The sequence below is a fragment of the Marmota monax genome, unplaced genomic scaffold (assembly GCF_021218885.2).
Source record: "Marmota monax isolate L192 unplaced genomic scaffold, Marmota_monax_Labrador192_F-V1.1 WCK01_AAM20220418_F8-fsc00156, whole genome shotgun sequence".
Taxonomy (NCBI): domain Eukaryota; kingdom Metazoa; phylum Chordata; class Mammalia; order Rodentia; family Sciuridae; genus Marmota; species Marmota monax.
Window position 1 is genome coordinate 3,132,080 of NW_026694013.1, and position 20,041 is coordinate 3,152,120.

Here is a 20,041-nt window from a genome sequence, read left to right on the forward strand (position 1 = left end):
CCCCCCCCCTATATATTTATATTGCTCTTGTATAGTTGAAAAGTCTCCCTTGCAGGTGCGGGCGGGGGCTCTGCTCTGTCCCTCCTCCAATTGGTGTGAGGTGTCTACCACGCCCGCGGACCCCTGGGCCTGATCCGCCGTTCTGTCACAGGTCTGCCTACCTTGCAGGTGGGGGGCGAAGGCTCTGCCCTGCCCCTCCTACCACGCCCGGGGACCGCTAGGCCTGATCTGCAGGTTGGTCGCCGGTCTGCCCACCTTGCGGCACGGGTGTCAGTTCCGCTCCGCCCCCACTCCAATTGGGGTCACTTGACCACCACACAGGCTGGGCCTGATCTGGGCGCGGGCGAAGGCTCTGCTCTGCCCCTACTCCAGTTGGGGTGAAGTGTGTACCACGCTGGCAGGCCGCTGGGCCTGTCGCAGGTCTGCTTACCTTGCCGGCGCGGGCGGTGGCTCTGCCCTGCCCCTCCTACCACGCCTGCAGACCGCTGGGCCTGATCTGCAGGTTGGTCGTAGGTCTGCCTACCTTGCGGGCGCGGGCGGCGGCCCCGCTCCTCCCCTCTGGCTCGACGACAAAGCGAGAGAGACTCGGGTATCTGTGACTCACCCTCCCTACCAGGGGACCAACTGTTTCCGTCGCCGCTGGCACCGATGAAGTTTTCTCCTCGGCCGCTCTCCGATGACATCAGATCTCTGCCATGCTGGCATCCCCTGTTCAATGGCTGAATCCCATTTTCTTCTCTTCCAATAGGCGGAGCTGTGCCCTCTGAGCCGAGCTTCTGCCCTCTATGTGCTGACAGAAATCCCTGTACGGTGGCTCCTGGGAGTCTCTCAATCCTGTTAGTCCAGAGCCCTTTCACTTATCCGGCCCCTCCCCCTGTTCCTCCTCCCAGCCAGCCAGCCAGGTCCTGTTCACCAGAGGCGGTTCCCCAAGGATCTGATTACACTTGCAGCCCCACCCGAACAATGAACACCCTCTCTGTCATTCATCTAAGCCCCAGTGCTGTGGTGGGGTGATCTGGGAACCAACAGTTTAATTTTTCCGGACCCCTTTGGTGGGCACGCCCCCAGAAACTGGCGGCTAAGATCTTGGGTGTCGCCGCTGGTGTTAAGGGGAGGTGGGGATCTGGAATCCCCTCCGCTTCCCTACAGACACACCCCCGGTGGTTTCCTGGCTGCTTGTATCTGGAGGGGGTGGGAGTCACACACCTGCTAATGTGGATTCCGCTGGGAAGGAATTCTGTCGGCTGAACTCTGGTGATGTCACCACTCTGCTATGGCGGGCCCCAGGCTCCTTGCCGGAGTGTCCGAAGGGAGGGGTGGGACTGGTCTGTCTCTGGTTGGTTTCAGCTCCCGGTTTGCTATTTCATGAAGGCTTGGCGAGAGACCTCTTCCTAGAGTCCCTGCACCGCTCCTGCTGAGCTGCGCCTCGGAGGCTATCCGCCCTGACGCGGGGGCCGGTGCAGGCAGCCGACAGTCGCCGAGTCGCGCGGGCAGCGGTTGGCGGGTCTGGACCTCTGCACTGCATGGCGGAGATTCACTCGTCTAGCGCAGACTGTCACCTCCAAAAATCCTACCGATTCCCGGCCGATCTCTCTTTAGTGGAATTTTGCTAGGAGTTTCTCAGCAGGTCGAATCTAAGCGTATCCATGCGTCTCTCTGACCCCGTAGTTGAGGAGGTACTGAAAGCGCTGCCTCCCCTCTCGCCGCCATGTTGGCTGTCTCCCCCTCCTACAGTTTTCAATCATGCCTTCAAATTATTCTACTACAGGTGCAGTCAGAGCCCTCATGATCCTATCACTTTCCCAAATTCCCACCTTCAAACTTTGAAAGGGCACCAAGTCCTCAACACATGAGTTTTCGGGAGACAGTCCAGATCTAAATCATAACATCTGGTTATCAAAAGCAAAGGGGAAGCCTAGAGAATACCTGCCTAGTGAAATGATTGTTAGGCCCCTTTCTGAGAAGAGGGTTTAATTTGCCCAAGTGGAAGCAATGATAACAATCTTTTGAAGAGTGGTAGGGAGGAGAGGAGATTGTCTTTACTTAATAAAGGTCTTTTCCTACTTTTTCAAAAGAAGTTCATGAGGAATAGGGTTTTTTTTTTTTTTTTTGTTGTTTTTGGGGGGGGGTGGTACCAAGTATTGAACTCAGGAGGAGTAGACCACTGAGCCATATCCCCAACCCTATTGTATATTTTATTTAGAGACAGGGTCTCACTAAGTTGCTTAGTGCCTCACTTTTGCTGAGGTTGGCTTTAAATTGACAATCCTCCTGCCTCAGCCTCTGAGGCACTGGGATTCTAGGTATGCACCACCACACCTGTCAGGAATAGGCTTCTTGATTTTATCAAGTTTCTTGATGTTTCTGAACTTCAGATTTTTTTTTCTTGTACTGGAGATTAATCTCAAAGGTGATCTACCACTGAACTATATCTCCAGCACTTTCTATTTTCTTTTTCTTTTTCTATCTTTAGACAGGGTCTAGCTAAATTGCCCAAGGTGGCCATGAATTTGTGATACTCATGCCTCAGCCTCAGAGTTTCTGGGATTGCAGACACATGCCACCAGGCCTGGATCAAACTCTAGATTTTTTATCATGCTTTCTTTCCCCTTCTCCTCACCAATTAACTGTCTACATAACCTAAAGTTCCATCTTAAGTTTTGACTTTTCTATAAAAACTTCCCTGTTTGCTATAGTCCATATGGTCAAAACTGCTTAGCTTTCATTACAGTGATTATCAGAATTGATAAACTATTGACCACCTGTGAGGAGTAAGGAGGTGGAAAGAACCACAGAACAATTGTCAAAGTTGGAAAAAGTCTTGCTTTTTACCTTTATGCCTTGAGAGGATCATCATGTGCTCTAAACTAATAATCTGAAAACATGAGTCGCATCATTTGTTTCCGTTCTGCTTCATGACATGTTTACTGGTCCAGTCTCTGTTGGTTAAACCCTCTGATAGTTATATACTTAAGATTCAAACCATCTGACTTTAAAGCTAGAATTATCAGTGGTTTAATTGGATACTTTCAAAAATATTTCTAAGCCTCTTTAACTACAATGAAATATTTATATTCCTATAAGTATATACCAATATGCATCTTCACCTTAACTACTGTGTCAAATCTCAAATGCCCAACTTTACTAGCTTTCTATGTTCAGAATAACTTTGCCATCGCTCTGTATATTTCGTTTGCATTTTTGGAGAAATGTGTGGTGTGTGTGTATGTATGTATGGTGAGGACTAAACTCAGAGCCTTGCATATGATATGCAGTTCTCTACCAGCTGAGCTACACCCCCCAGCCCATTGGCAATTTTTAACTTAGTTTTCTTTGTTTAGCTCCATTAATATGTTAATGGGCTTCATAATAATTTGAAGATAACTACACCATGAAAGTTGGCAATCAAAATAAAATTAGTTAAATTAGTAATGTTAAATGGAACTCAAAATTAATGAGCTATGGAGCTGTTATACCTCTTATCTTTCTATGTCTGACATGGTAATTTTGCTTGTTGAATTTGATCCTGGACATTGACTGCTGTTTTTGCAAAGAAATATATCCGAAAAGTCATCTGGTCAAATTTTTAAGCATAGAAAATTTTCTTTCCAACCACCACCTTCTCAAATTTCATTGATTTCTTTTCCAGTCATTTAACTCTATTATTCGCTAGATATGACTTGTTTTTGTGTGAATTTGTGAGTTTTGAGGGAGTTTGGGTGCATATTAATTGGTTCCATATAGTCATTGAGTCTTATGATTGCATAGCACATCTATGGAAATCTTTGCTTATATGGTTCTTTTATTTATTAGAAGGACCAAAAATCCATATTACATAGGATTTAGATATATGTAAAGTTAGATATTCTTGAATACTGTATATATGTCAATAAGTGTGTGTGTGTGTGTGTGTGTATATATATATATATATATGTATATATATATATATATATATGTATATATATATATATATATATATATATATATATATATATAGTTATATAGTTATTGCCACAAAGTGGGTCTTTGAGGATGAGTAGAAAACAGTAAAGTTGTAGTGAAGTGTGGCTGCTGGCTGGTCATTCAAGCTCACTGTATAGATGACCCATTTTGGTTCATCATGTAAGTGTGCATGATCCACATTCAAGATCAATACTATTATAAGTCACTGCTTGGTATGAACCTCTAGATTACTTATGAATAATAGCAAGCAAAAATAAATTTAGTAATGGTAAATTTGCTGTATTATCCTAGGATAAGTTTCTAGATATGTGAATTAGATGAGAAGAGAGGTAATTAACAATGGTGGAATACATGGAATGGAGTTCATCTGGAAATAGGCTTTGGTACTTTTTGTTTATTTTGGCTTATTTAGATTCTTTGATCTATTTTTTGTTGGAGCTTTTTTGTTTTGTTTTAGCATTTAATTCCTAAATAATACTTTATATTCATGTTTATAAGCAGGTTTGGCTACAGGTTATCATAGTCAGAATGGAGATGAACTTGGAGATGGGAATGTGGTAAATTATAGAATACTATTAAAAACAGTTGCTCTTGTCTTGCATGCATCTCAGGAGACTTTAGATGATCAAATCATATTGTATACCTATAATCTTAGCTACTGGTAAGGCTGAAGCAGGCAGATCACAAGTTCTAGACCAGACTGGGCACATTAGGAAGGCCCTGTCTAAAATTAAGAAATAAATAAAAAGAGTTGGGGATGTGGCTCAGTGGTAAGCACCCCTGGGTTCAACCCCACTACCAGGTTAAAAAAAAATTAGAACATCATATTATGTAAGTGAATGCTCTCTTGGAAGCATTTGGAAATACTAAAACCCTGAGAAATAACAATTCCTCTTGTCTTGTAACATGATTTTGCATAGTATCAGATTTTTTTTTTAGCTTTTAAGCAATGATAAAAACTCATGTCTGAGCAAATAGATGCAACAAAAATTCTAGAACATCAAAAAAGATCTTTTAGATTAAAGTCTATAATGTTGTTATATTCCTCAAAAAAAAAAACTAACCGACCTCATCATTCGGACAATTAACACTACTTATAAATATGTCTCAGAAGTTTCTATTTGGTCAATTTCAAGATGAAAATATTTATCTTAATTGTTTCAAATTTCTTTCCTTTCTCAATAGGCAAGCTGGCCCTCCAAATTATAGTGATGCTTTATATTTTATTATATTTTATAGATTGGAATATTTTCTCCTATGTAATTTCCTGTACTGCTTATAACAAGTCAATTTGGCAGGTATTTCCTAGTTCACTCCCCAAAATTATTGTTTCCACTCTTGCGTATAACCTCCTTACCTATACATATTTTTCACTGGAGATTTTTTTGTTTTGGGGAGAAAGTACTTTTTAAGTGGATTTTGATAGCTAGAAGTCGCATGACAGAGGAAGAATTTGGATTTCAAAACTTAGCTTCACAAATCCATTTTATGCCAAGAATGACTGGCAGGGAGTCACAGCATAATTTGTAATGAAATCTGCAGAAGGCTTCTTGTTTGAGTCTCTGGACGTAATTAAATAATAGTCTCATGCTGACTTGCCTAATTTCCATCCAGAGGCTTAGAATAGTGCTGTCCACATTTGCTCTGCTTTTAACATTTGGTCTAGTAGGTACTCCTAACAGTACTTAAAACAATTGCTATTTTTGGTATTTATTATAATGCTGTTATTTTCTGATGAAATATGAAAGAAACCAAAAGAAATGAGAGGAAAAAGGGACAATACAGAGGGAGAAGGGGAAAAACTTTTTAAAAAAGGAAAGTGAAAGAAAAGATTATAATAAAGGAAAAGAACAAAAAGCAGAAATATAAAGAGCAATTGAAAGAGAATAAGGATAAAGTTGGAAGAATAAAAAGAAGTAGAGAAGCAAAATTACATAAAAATGAATGGAAGGAAGGGACAAGAAAAGGGAGTCTAAAACATCAGGAAATCCAGTGAATTATTTAAATGAATACTATGTATAAATATGTATCTGTATATGTGCATATATGTGCAAATACGCATGTATGCCTTTGTATGTGTTGCTCCCTTTGCCCTACATATTTTTTATTTATTAGCCTAATCTTCCTGTGCATGACCATCTCCTTTCCCTACCAGGCTTCTGTCCTGTACTTGTACCATCCTAGCATGGGCTGACCTTTAGCAGATTGTCTTCTGTCCTGCTCCAACATCCTGCTCTGTCCTCCAGGCCACTGGACAGTCTTCTCAACTGCATCTGACATTCTGACATGGGCACTATCACCTCCGGACAGCCTTTGTTACCTGCCTTGTGGCTTTCACTGAGAAGAAAGGAACAATACTCATAAGTTATTAATGCAAAGTGTGTTTGAAACATTAATCAGGTCATATAATTCCTCTGCTTAAAATATCCCAATGTCTCCTGAGCACAGATGACATGAAACCCTATTCTTTTCTTGGTTCTATATGGTGTACAAGTCAGGGTGCTGTCTACCTCTCACATCTGGAATTATTCTTCCTTTTCTCTTACCTACTAAGATGTAGCACTGGCTTTTATTTGGATTTCAAAACATGCCAAAGGTTGTTAGAAGTTCTGCAGTAGCCATTTGCCCTTATACGTTTCATAAAGGAAGGGACCATGGCTGTTTCTCTTGGATCATAGCAGATGTTCAGTGACTGTTTGTTGAATGAAGGAAGGAGTATGCTGAGCAGATATTTCTCTCTCTTAAATAAGAACATTGAGACCCAGAGAGATTCCACTGTGCACACAAGAATACAAAGCAACAGGCAGATCTGGGGAAAAGTCTGGACCATTACTAGTCCTGGCAATCATACTATACTCCAAACATTAACAGGTGCCATCTCCTATTAAACCCATGCTGAGATAGATAGCATTCTGACTATTTGGAAAGTTTGAATATTAGACTGAGTTCTGTGTTCACCTAGGGGATATTTGTCAGGATGTACTTTGATACCAGAGACAAAATACATCTGCAGATATTATGATCTCTAAGTCTCTACAATAAGTGACTTACAGAAAGCACAATTGTATTGATTGCTTTTCTTGGGTGTTTGTTTAACAGTTTTCCTTTGTGGTTTTTTGTTTTGTTTTGTTTTGTACTAGAGAGTGAACTCAAGGGCACTTTACCACTAAGCCACATCCCCAGCCCCTCTTACTTTTTAAAATTTGAAACAGAGTCTCACTAAGTTGCTTATGGCCCTGCTGAGTTGCTGAGGCTGGTTTAAACTTGAAATTCTCCAGCCTCCTGAGCCACTGGGATTACAGGCATGCAACACCATGCCAGGCTTCTTTTGAGTTTTGCAGGAACATCTAAGTATCCATCTTGATGCATTTTCTACCCATCATTCATATTTGCTAGAAAAATCCTGGGTGATTTACCAGCAAACTAGCAAATATTTCCAGGAATAAAATTTCAGGAGAGAGAGAGGAACTACCATGTATTCATTCTAGAACAAGAGAAAGAAACAGATTGAGGGCCTGAAAAGTATTTTAGGATGTTCTATATGTTTATGAGTGTAGAGAATAAATAGCATCACTATTCCAAATTTCTCAATTTGGAAATTAAAGAATGAGGGTTGGTAGGATTGGGAAACAGGAAAGTGTGTGTGTGTGTGTGTGTGTGTGTGTGTGTGTATTTATGAAAGTGTTAGATAATAAAGGCCTCAAGCCTCAAATGTGAATAGTATAGACAAGGGGACAGAGGAGAAATATCACCATGGTGTATAAACAAGGGGGATTTGGGTAGGGAGGGGGGGATTTAACAAGACAGTCGAGAGTGTTTCTAGAAGGAGAAGCAATGTAAACAATACCAGGAAAGGGCAAATCAAGATCAGTAATAGAGTCCAGGTTGACTGGAATGGAGGATTTGCATACAGGAACAGCAAGATTTTATTATAGGTTCTGCACTAAGGGACTTGGGAGGGTGTGCATGCATCTGTGTTGCAGGGGTTGGTGGGTCAACAGAGCAGTGTTTAGGGTGATTAAGCTGATGTGGTGGGCAGGATGGCCTGCAGGCAGAAACTTGAGGGAAGTGGTGATTACAATAGTTGGTGTAAGATAAGACATTGACCCAAGGTAGTATCTGTGGGAATAGGGGGAATAGAGAAGGAGTTCATGGACAAAACAGCCTTGGCAACGACTGAGAAAAATGAGAGAATGATTACTCAAAAAATATTACCAAGTTGTGTTATTTGACCAAGATAATTGTAGTGGTAAGAACAGAAAGAAAAGCACAATATGGGGTCAGACGATGAATTTCATGTATTCATTCAACGTGTATTTGTATGTTACAACTGCTCTGTATGCAGCAGGCACAGCTATTTAAGCATGAGGGATACAGTGGTTACAGACAGTTCCTTGCCCTTGTGAAATCACATTTGAGTATGGAAATAGGCAACAAAAAACTAACAAATACATAATTTCAGAGAGTGGTGCACCAGAGTGGCCCGTGCCTGTAACACCGGTGGCTCCAGAGGCTAAGGCGGGAGGATTTTGAGTTTAACACCAGCCTCAGCAATGGCGAGGTGCTAAGAAACTCAGTGAGACCCCATCTCTAAATAAAATACAAAATACATCTTAAGGCTAGGAGAGAATAAGATGATGTATTCAGCCAGGCACAGTGGTGCGTGCCTGCAATCCCAGTAGCTCAGAAGACTGAGGCAAGATGATTGTTAGTTCAAAGCCAGCCTCAGCAACTTAGTGAGGTACTAAGCAACTCAGTGAGACTCTGTCTCTAAATAAAATACAAAATAGGGCTGGGGTTGTGGCTCAGTGGTCCAGTGCCCCTGAGTGCAATCCCAAATACCGCCCCCCGCCAAAAAAGAAAAAGGGTGAAGGGTAAAGAGAATGGTCTTTGGTAAGGTTGTGGGTGCTTTAATTTTAGATGGAATGGTTAGGCAATTGTTCTAGAAAACAATATATATATATATATATATATATATATATATATATATATATATATATATATATTTTTGCAGATTCATAAGTGAAGAAGTGAGGAGGCAACGATTTCCAGGAATGAAATTCCAGGAGGAAGAAATGGTGAGTGTGAAAGCCTCCAAGCAGAAATGCATCTGGCGGCTTTTTGGAATAGCAAACTGCCACTATGGGTAGTTGAGTGAGAAGGATCATAGAGAGGGAGTTAGGCAGGAGCCACATTATGAAGCATCTTGCAGGTCACGACAGAGATGATTTATATTTAAATGCTAGGGGAAGTCATTAGAAGGGGAGAATAACAAGCTGATTCCATTGCATTTGAGATAAGCCATTGAGCACAGAAAAGCTCCTACAGGAGTGGATATGGGCTGAGGTTGCAGATCCAGGCTAGCAAAAGATGTGAACCTTTCCCACAGTCCATTATGTTTAGATTAAGCATGATATACATATGGCAGCATTTTGACTACTTGGTTTTCAACTCCAAATTGTGTTTACTTGATGGGGAAAACTGCATCCTAGACAATTCTTGTTGTCATTGAGTGTAATTCATGATATGTAAATGGCGGCTATTGTCCTCCCTGCCTTGAACAGGATATTTTTGTCTTCCATTGATTAGCCCTGTCAGATCTCACATTCTGGACATGAATTTTTACACTGTGCAAGACATCTGACACATAAGTTTACAAACTGATTACAACCTCAAGATTTTGTGACAAATCTATGATTACTAATTTGCAGAACATGGAAGCTTTTGTACTATGAAAAATTCATGTTTTTCCTCAATTAATTTATCTTGCTGCAAATTGGGTTTTTTTTTTTTTTTCAGATCGTTTACTGTGCAAAGTCTGACATCTGCTGGTCCAAATTAGGTATTGTCAGACCACTGTTTTCAGTACTCATTGTCATTCAAGGGGACATTTCAAAAGATGATCTGGAATTCTTTCCATTCTTGCCAAACACGAGTTTCAAAGTGTCCTGAGGGTGGATACAAGACAGCAAACCTCAGCAATATGAGGATTTTATTCAAACTTCCTAAACATAGGCATTTGTCAATACCACACATTAATTGGACAGCAGGCAGGCTGTCCACCCATTGAAGGAGCAAAGGAAATGAAATGAGCCAGCACCCAACTAGACACTATGTGGCCGTGGATACCCCTTTGCTTCTTAACTCTCAGGTCTGACCCTGACTAGGCATGTTTCAGACCCACTTACTCAGCCCCTTCAGAGGTGGCTCCTTCAAAATCCTTTAGTTTTTAATGCCATCTCTGTAGCTTGACCCTATGTATATTTTTCTTCTTTTCTGATCTTTCCTCATTCTATTTATTTATTGCACTGATTCTTCCTACTGTTGGTCTAAAAACCCTAGGAGCAGTCTGCAACCAAGAAGTCCTTGCCTGGTAGAATCCTTGATATTTTGCCTATATCCTAATATTCATTTCCTCTAGTGCATGACAATCATGCATAGAGAAGAAACAACCTATGGAATAGGAGGAAACATTTGCAAACCATACATCCAATAAGGAGTTAATACCTAAAACACAAGGAACTTAAAAGGAAAAAAAACTGATTAAAAAGTAGACAAAGAATTTAAGGACATTTCTCAAAAAAAGGCATAAAAATGGCCAAAAAGTTTAGGAAAAGATGCCCAACACTATTGATTCTCAAGGAAATATAAATCAAAATCACACTGGATATCACCTCACACCTGCTAGGATGTCTATTTCCAAAAATAAGAGATAGCAAGTGTTGACAAGAAAGAAATTTAAATATTGGTGCAATCATTATGGAAAACAGTATAGAGGTTTCTAAAAAAAAAAAATCCACCAGTCCTACTTATTGTTATATATCTAAAGGCAATGAAATAAGTAATTCAAAATTTATATCTGTATTCCAATGTTTATTGCACCACTATTAGATTGTTTTAATATATTCTACAAAAACAACTTAGAAGAGGAAAAGTTTATTTGGGCCTTATGGTTTCAGAGCTCTTAGTACATAGAAGGCTGACTTCATTGCTCTGGGCCTAAGATGAGATAGCACACTATGGGGAGACAGCCCAGTAGAGGAAAACTACTCAGCTCCTGATGGGGTCAAGCAGCAGAGTGGGAGAACAAAGGGAGAAGAGGGTCATGGGAAAGATATACCCTTCCAGAGCACACCTCAGTGATCCACCTCCTTTCGCCACATGCCACCTGCCTACAGTTAACATGCAGTTAACAACCATCCAAACTAGAATAGACTGATTCAATTATAGCTCTCACAATCTAATAAAACTCTGAAAAACATTTCTACATTAACAAAGGAGATATTGGGGGATAGCTCACATCCAAACCACAACAAGGATGAATTGATGAAGAAAATTTGGTATATGTCTACACAAAGGAAAACCATTCAGCCTGGGGGAAAAATAATTTTGCACAACATGGATGAAGCTAGAGGGTGTCATGCTAAGCATTATGAGCCAGACACAGAAAGCCAACTACCACATGAGCTCGCTTATAGGTGGAATCTAAAACAGTTGAAGGAGTTCATAAGATCTGTTGCTTAATGTGGTGATTGTTAATAATAATGCATCAGATATTTGAAAATTTCTGAGTAGATTTATGATAGTCTTACCACAAAAAAAATAAGTATATGAGGTAATATATTAATTACCAAGATCAAGCTATTGTACCATTATATGTCAAAACATTTTGCACACCATAAATACAGCTTTTATTTGTCAAGTAGGAAAATAAAAATCATTTATAAAATACTTAACATTTTTATGTATTTCTACTTAAAATATATACTTTTCTTTGATTTTCTTTGAGTTAGCCAGTGTCCTTAAAATTTTTATAAAACAGTTTTATTATTATTGACCTAGGATGAACTTTACATCTTTGAAGTATACAATTGGAATGTGCTGTCATATATGTGTGAAACCATCACTACAATCAAGATAACTCACACATCCATTGAAGTTTCCTCTGGATCTTTTAGAATCCCTGATTCCTGCCCCTTGTTTGAGTCCTTCCCAATCCCTAGGCAACTACTTAGGATTTCTGTCACTAGAGACTGGTTGCATATTCTAGAATTTTGTAATGCAAAATCATATATATATATTCTTTTTGTCTGATTGATTTCTGTTGGCATAATTATTTTGACATTCTCTCATGGTTCATGGAACTTTGTATATTAAATAATAACCCACTGTGTGAATATTATAACAGTTAAGTCAATTGCGATAGATATTTGGCTTCTTTCCAAATAGACATTCATGAGCATTCCTGTAGCCCAATTTCTTGTGTCTGAGATTGAGGTTCAGGATAATAGATCTTCACTTCAATGAGTGATAAACAGGAAAAAGAGCTTAAAAAAAAAACAAACCCAACTTCCTCAGGAGCAAGTGTTTTGTGGTGGGTCTGGAGTGATTCTGCCAAGTCCGTTGATGATGTGCTGCTGACAGCCTGCCTTGGCTTTGGCCTGCATCATGTTTCCAGATGAAGTGAATCACATCTGGAGTCAGACATGTCAGTGGTGCAGTGTTAAACACAGTAGCCGATTTATGGATCCCTTGAAAGTCAGACTCGGCCTTCTAAGAGTGAGGATGTGATGTGACAGGCTACACTGCTGATGTTCCTTGGGTGCTGACACCAGGGCCTGGCTGCTTCCTAGCCTTTGAAGCTCAGGTCTGTTCTACTTATAATTTTACAAAACATTTTTCATCCCCTGGCCCTCAGCCATGAGTCTAGGCCTATCTTAGTTTTTTTTTGTTGTTGTTGTTGTTGTTGTTTTCACACCAATTCAAGCTGTTGTAGTTGAATTTGCTTTTGGATTTGGCCAGCCTCCTCTTGAGAGGTATTAACACATGACTGACATGACTGAAAAGTTAATAGAGGGTAAAAATTGACTGGAGAGGTTTGGGTCCAATATGGCTTTTATTGTGGCTTATTTACATGTATACTATAAGCTGTGAGAGTAAACTGTGAATATTGGTCAATAATTTTCTCAGGCCTTTGGCATTCTCCAAGCTGGTTAATGATGGTTTCCCCACTATAGCCATGTTCCTGGTGTCTGCAAATCCCCCTGACTTTCATGATTGTTCCTGTGCAGTACTTGCTGTGGAGAGCCTGGATGATGCTGAAGAATTGCTGGCCCCGAAGTAAGGTTTGTTAATTGTCAAAGCACACTTTGTTGATGACAATGAGGAATGATAGAAAGCAACTTAGTGCTCCATTCTTCTTAAGGGACTTGCAGAAGTGACCCTTGTGGGAGAGAGCTGCTTCTGTCCAAAGCTTACTAAGAGTACACATTGTCAGTGGAGTAAATTTGGAACTACAGAAAGAAATTTCAACTCAACAACAAGCACCTCTTTTATTGGGTATATCTAGCTATAGTATTCTGTCTTTAATCTACTTGGGGTTGCTTTGGTAGGGACATTATGGTGGTTTTTTTTAGTTAAAGTTTTTCAATAGATATTTATAAATATACTGCATGTACTATTTTTCATATACTATTTTTCAACTTCATCTTATAAGCATTTTAAGTATTGTCACAAACTCTTCATAAACATTTAAATGGATACTCAGTATTTTATAAGGCATTTGTGCTATTGTTGTGCTATTATACTAGCTTCAAGCTGCCCCCCACCCCGCCACATCGTGAATATCATGGTAGGGGAAACTTTTCTGCATATTGGATTCATTTTATGCTACATTCTCAGAAATAAAATTACCAGGTAAGGAACACAAATTTTGTACAGTCTCTTGATACACATTTTAAATTAATCACTAGAAAAAGCATACCTATTTTCACCGTCCTGGAATGTATGAGAGTGTATATCTTACCATGTACAGAGGCTTCTCAAGATGCAATTCTATAATGATGTATTTTTTTCCTTAAAGACTTCCTCCTACCAGTCTTTGAAATAAGCTGACTCTGGATTAAAATAAGGAGAACACATGGGACCACAGAAACAAGCAACCCAGCAGATATGGGACTTGCCGTCATAACCATGAAATGCAAAATAATTGACCTCATACAACCAGTTAGTGATCTATTGCTGGTAGGGACAGGAGAGGAGTAGGGTGTTGAAGGAAAGTTCTAAAGCTATTGGAAATTAAACAAGCCAAGTCTGTGCCTGCCTGATTCTTTTTATAATGGATTAGCAGACTGTAGGTAGCCAACTGCCAACAGGGCCTATTTGCATTTCTTTGAACATATCTGTCAACCCTGGGGTCTGTGGTGTCTCATTCCTGCCAGCCTACAGCCTAGAGGGGGAGGTGTGACACACAGTGGGGTGAGATGCTTACTGCAGCCATTAGAAAAAAAGAAGACAGGACCATCTGTTTCTCTTTTTGCAGCAAGCCATGGACATCTTGTGCTTTCTTCCTGATGAGAAGTATGGATGCTACAGACTCTCTGGAGCCATCACGCACTTTGGAAATATAAACAGAAATCCAGAGAGAAGAATCTGGAAGCAGATGGCACAGAAAGTAAGAATTACTTTGAAGACATGGTTTGTACTTCCATTCAAATCCCTGCCCCCAAGCCCATTTGTTTTCCTTACATTTAAACCCACTACTTGAGGGTTTTGGAAAATATTGAAATTAATATCATCTCTTTTAATTGTTCTTCAACATTCTGTCACCCATCATTCTTCCATAACAAAATTAGCATTCCTCAGTTAATATTTGATGAAACCAGGGAATTTGTTAAATTTTGGTGAAGTAAAGTTGACTAAGACATACTCTGCCTTTAGCGCACAGACCATTGGGAAAAACAGGGAAAGGAATAAATTGCCATAAAATGTTTTTAGTGACATAAAGGAGGTATGAACAAAGACCTTTGGAATTTCAAAGGCAAAGTAACTAATTCCACAGGGGTGAAACCATAAGTCTTCATTTCCTGTGGCTTTCAATTCATACTTAAAAAAATATACACACACACACATACATATACATACACATACTCTTGCCTTCTTACCAAGAAGATTTGAGGCCTCTTACAATAAATAACTTATCTACAATGATCATGAAAATGGAATACAACAATAATGGAAAGAAGTAACCCATTCATTCACGTCTTTCAACAAATAATTTTTTTTAATTTTGTATTTTTAATTGTGGTAAAACAACATAAAATTTAGGTGGTATTCAGTACATTCTCATTGCATATGACCATTAATACTCTCTATCTCCAGAATACTTTTATAATCCCAAACTGGACTGTATATTCTAAACAAAAACTTTTCTTTAGCTCCTTCCCCTATCCCCTGGCAACCACTGTTCTACTTTGATTACTCTAGGGACCTTGTATAAGTGGAATCATGTAATATTTCATCTTTCCTTTCTGGTGTCTTTAACTTAGCAGAATGTTTCCCATTTCATCTGTGTTGTGTGTCAAGGTTAGCATGTATCAGGATTTCAGTACTTTTTAAGGGTGAGTAATGTTCCATCATATGTATATATCATATTTTTTTTTACCCATTCATTTCATGGACACTTCAGTTTCTCCTATTTTTTGAGTTATCATGTGAATAGTGCTGCTATGAATGTTGGTATTCAAATACCTGTTTAAGTCTTTGTTTTTCATTCTTTTGTGTGTATACCTAGAAGTGGAATTGCTATATTTTATGGTAATCCTATGTTATATTTTTGAGCAGTCACCATACTGTTTTCCACAGTGTCTGTACCATTTTGCATTCCCATCAGCAATGCATGAGATTTCAGTTCTTCACATCCAGGACAACACTTGTGTTCTAGTTTTGCCTTCATATTTTTATTGGCACAGCATAGTTGTACACAACGGTGGTATTTGTTGTGGCATATCTATACATGCACACAATACAACAATATAATTTGGCCATTATCATTCCTCAGTAGTTCCCATTTCCCTTCCATCCTCCATCCTTCTGGTCCCTTTCCTCTGCTTTTCTGATCTTCCTTTGATTTTCTTGAGAGTTCCTCTTAAACTTTCTTTTCCTTTTCTCTCTCTACCTTCCATGAGAGAAAATATACAACCCTTGACTTTCTGAGTTTGGCTTATTTTATTTAATATTGTGTTTTCAAGTTCCATCCATTTTCCTGAAAATTACATTACTTCATTTTTCTTTATGGCTGAATAAAACTCCATTGTGTACATAGGCATACATTTTGTTTATCCATTTTTCTGTTGATGGACACCTCAGCTGGTTCCATAGTTTGGCTATTGTGAATTGGGCTGCTATAAACATGGGTGTGCATGTACTGCTGTAGTATCCTAAAGTGACTCTTTAGGATATATACTGGGGAAGTGGTGTAGCTGGGCCATATGATGGCTCCATTCTTAGTTGTTTGAGGAACCTCCATAATGATTTCCCCAGTAGTTGTGATACCATTCACTGTGGTGAGTCCTTGCTTCCCAGAATCCTGAAGTATAACACCAGAGAAGCATGCCAAGGCAAGTGTAGAGTGCAAAGGCTTTATTAAAGGATAGCAGAAAGTACCCCCCACACACACCCTCCCCACCTACCCACCACAGGAAGAAAGGGACCTGAAAGGCAGAATTCAAGGGAAGGGGAGGTCTTCTCCCTTTTATTTTTTATTTATTTTTTTTTGTATTTGAATTATTATATATTCATAACATGTAGATGTTTGTAAGCAAGAAGAAAACCTATCCATGGCTATTCATTATGCCTTTTGCCCTAAAACTCATTTCTTTTTTTTTTATTGGTTGTTCAAAACATTACAAAGCTCTTGACATATCATATTTCATACATTAGATTCAAGTTGGTTATGAACTCCCATTTTTACCCCAAATACAGATTGCAGAATCACATCAGTTACACATCCACATTTTTACATAATGCCATATTAGTAACTGTTGTATTCTGCTACCTTTCCTATCCTCTACTATCCCCCCTCCCCTCCCCTCCCATCTTCTCTCTACCCCATCTACTGTAATTCATTTCTCTCCTTGTTTATTTTCCCATTCCCCTCACAACCTCTTATATGTAATTTTGTATAGCAATGAGGGTCTCCCTCCATTTCCATGCAATTTCCCTTTTCTCTCCCTTTCCCGTTTTCTTTTGTTCTTCTACATTCCTGTCCTTTATTTTGCTTATGTCCCTCTAGGCTGTCCCTTGAATTCTGCCTTTCAGGTCCCTTTTTTCCTGTGGTGGGTAGGTGGGGGATACTGGTGGGAAAACCAAAAGGTGGATGAAGGAGGCCCATGGGGAGGGAGGAGTGATCTGGGCAGAACCTGGGATGATTTGATTAACATCTCCCTGTCTTGCTGGGAGCTGTTTCATTAACAGTTCTTTGGGATGGACCCCAGCTTTAGAAATATTAACATTTCCTCTCCTAAGTGCTGTTCTGGTTTCGTGGGCTCAGATGGACTCCATTTTCTTTATTAGACTTCATTTTAGAACTGATTTCTCTAACTACACTAACTACCTATCTTTAAATCTGGCTTCAGTTGTACTAATTTATAACGCTACCAACAGTGTCAGTGTTCATTTTCTCCAGCATTTATTATTGTTGTATGCTTTTTTGTTTGATAACTAATGAAATGATTTAATTTTGCTGTTAAGAAAGTAGACAGAAAATATTTTGTGGCATTAAAAGGTAGGACTATTTTGGATAAGAAACTAAAACTGTGTAGTGTAACAAATACCATGTTTCACTAAAGGCAAAAATATTCTACAGTGATAACTGTGCAGTCCAATTTTCTGTTTGTTTGGTTTTTTTTTTTTTCTTCAAGGCTACCATTCTGACTGGAGTAAGATGAAATCTCAGGGTAGTTTTGATTTGTAATTCCCTAATTGCTAATGATGTTGAACATTTTTTCATATATTTATTGGCCATTTGTATTTTTTCTTTTGAGTAGTGTCTGTTTAGTTCATTTGCCCCATTATTAATCAGGTCTTTTGATTTTTTTGTGTTAAGTTTTTTGAGTTCTTTATATATTCTGGATATTAATCCTCTGTCAGAAGAGTAGCTAGGAAAAATTTTCTTGCATCCTGCAGGTTCTGTCTCCACATTATTTCCTTTTCAGTAAAGAAGTTTTTTAATTTGATGCCATCACATTTATCAATTCTTGTTATTTCCTGAGCTTTAGGAGTCCTATTAAAAGTCATTGCCTGTGCCTCTATGCTGAAGTGTTAACTGTATGTTTTCTTCTAGAAGTTGCTTTGTTTCTGATCTAATTTTAAATTGATTTTTATGCAGAGTGAGAAATAAAGATCTAGTCTCATTCTACATATGGATAACTATTTGTCCCTCCTTTTGTTTTTTATAATAGTCATTTTAATGGATGGACAGAAGTATCTCATTGTCATTTTGATTTGTATTTCCCTAACGATTATTGATATTGACCATCTTTTCAGTGCTTATTGGCAGTTTATTTATATTCTTCTGAGAAATGTCTATTCACATCCTTGGCCCATTATTAACTGGATTGTTTGTCCATTTGTTATTTAATATGTAGTTTTTGAGGCCAGTCTGTACTGAGGACTATTCTTGCTGCTGAGGATACATCTATGAACAAGATATTGTCCCTGCCTTGTCTGTGTGGAACATAAACAATGAACAGACAAATAAGTATGAAATAATAGTGAAAAGACGCCAATGCAGAGTAAAAGGAGAAGGAGCTTCTCGTACGTAGTTTGGTTAGGATGTCCCCTCAGAGAAGAGGGTACTTGAGTACAGGCAGGAGTGCAGTCAGGGAGGTGATGTGGAGGGAGTGTGAGGGCTTTATACAGGAACATGGGAATAGATGCTTTTATGGTGACTTATTTTGTTGTTGTTGTCATTGTTTTCTTTTTCCATGCATTGAAAGAAAGTCCTTTGAAGATTTGTTTTTATTACAAAAAGGAGGCAGATCATTAACAAAGAAGACACAGATGAGCAAATGAAGTAAGTAATGTCATTCAGTGTCCATAGTGGCTCCTCAGGTTCTTTACCAAAGTGTTGTCATCGTCCCAATGTTTACATGCTGTGGGGATGCAAAGCTCAAACATTGAATCCTGTCTCTCTCCTTTCGATTCTCATTTCTTAGGTTACCTTTTCAACTCAATGTGTAGAACAAAATATCTCAGCGCTCTTGCTACCAGCTCTTCATTTCTGCTTCCTAAGAAGGTGTCAAGTGGATCACTGCCATTTGCTGTGATTCAAACTGTAGCGTCATCCTGAACTCCTCTCTTACTGCTTCTGCCTTTGAAACAAACCCCAACTCGTAACTTCTCTCCATGACCATGTCCACTGCTACCACCTACTTGAACCATCATTTTCTTCCACATTATTGCAGTTGCCTCCTTACTGATCCCCCTGCCTCCACCCTCATCGATGGTAGGTTCTTTTGCACATAGGAGCCAGCATCAATTCTTTTACAGTGTAAATCAGACCATGTCTCTCCTCTGCTGTACACCCAACTGTGTCTCCACCTTACTGTAAATACAACCCAACCCTTAGTGATAGCCTCCTTGTCATCTGTGATATTTCTCTAAATCCTTTTAATTCCATCTTCTGCCATTTTCTCTTACTCCTTTACATGTAGCCCTCGCTGGCCATTTGGTTCTTCTTGGAGTATGTGAACACATTCTAGTTGCAGGATTTTTGCTATAACTACTCTCCAAATTTTATTGTATTGGCATCTAGTTTTTTTCTTTAGCTGCAATAGTATTAGCTTTATGTATGGATGCTTAGGTATTTGGGATACATGTATATGTACATTATATGTGTGTGTATATATATATGTTTGTATGTGTATATATAAAACGTCATATATATGTATGTGTGTGTATATATGTGTGTATATATATATGTGTGTGTGTGTATATAATTTCTTCTTACTGATTTGATCTTTTTATCATTATATACTCCTTCTCTCCTAAAAGATTTTGACTTAGTATTTTTGTTTTGTTTTGTTTTGTTTTTGGCTCACTTTTGTTTTCAAGTTGCAGAGAATATTTTTCCCTCCCTTCAGTTTAAATCTATGTATATCTTCACCAGTGAAGTGAGTTTCTTGTAGGCACAACATATAGTTGGTCTTGTTTTGTTTTTTGTTTTTTGTTTTTTTCAAATTCATTTGGCCACTCTATTTCCTTTGATTGGAAAATTCAATCCATTTCCATTCAGCTT

At 39.0% G+C, this 20,041-nt stretch overlaps 1 protein-coding gene across 1 annotated transcript in view; it reads left to right on the forward strand.

The window, feature by feature from the left end:
• Myh15 (myosin heavy chain 15) overlaps positions 1-20,041 on the forward strand; it is a 161,136-nt gene that overhangs the window by 15,174 nt on the left and 125,921 nt on the right. Inside the window, 3 exon segments of the mRNA XM_058585464.1 lie at positions 12,981-13,088; positions 14,289-14,366; positions 14,369-14,416. Of these exon segments, the coding sequence (XP_058441447.1) occupies positions 12,981-13,088; positions 14,289-14,366; positions 14,369-14,416 (234 nt within the window).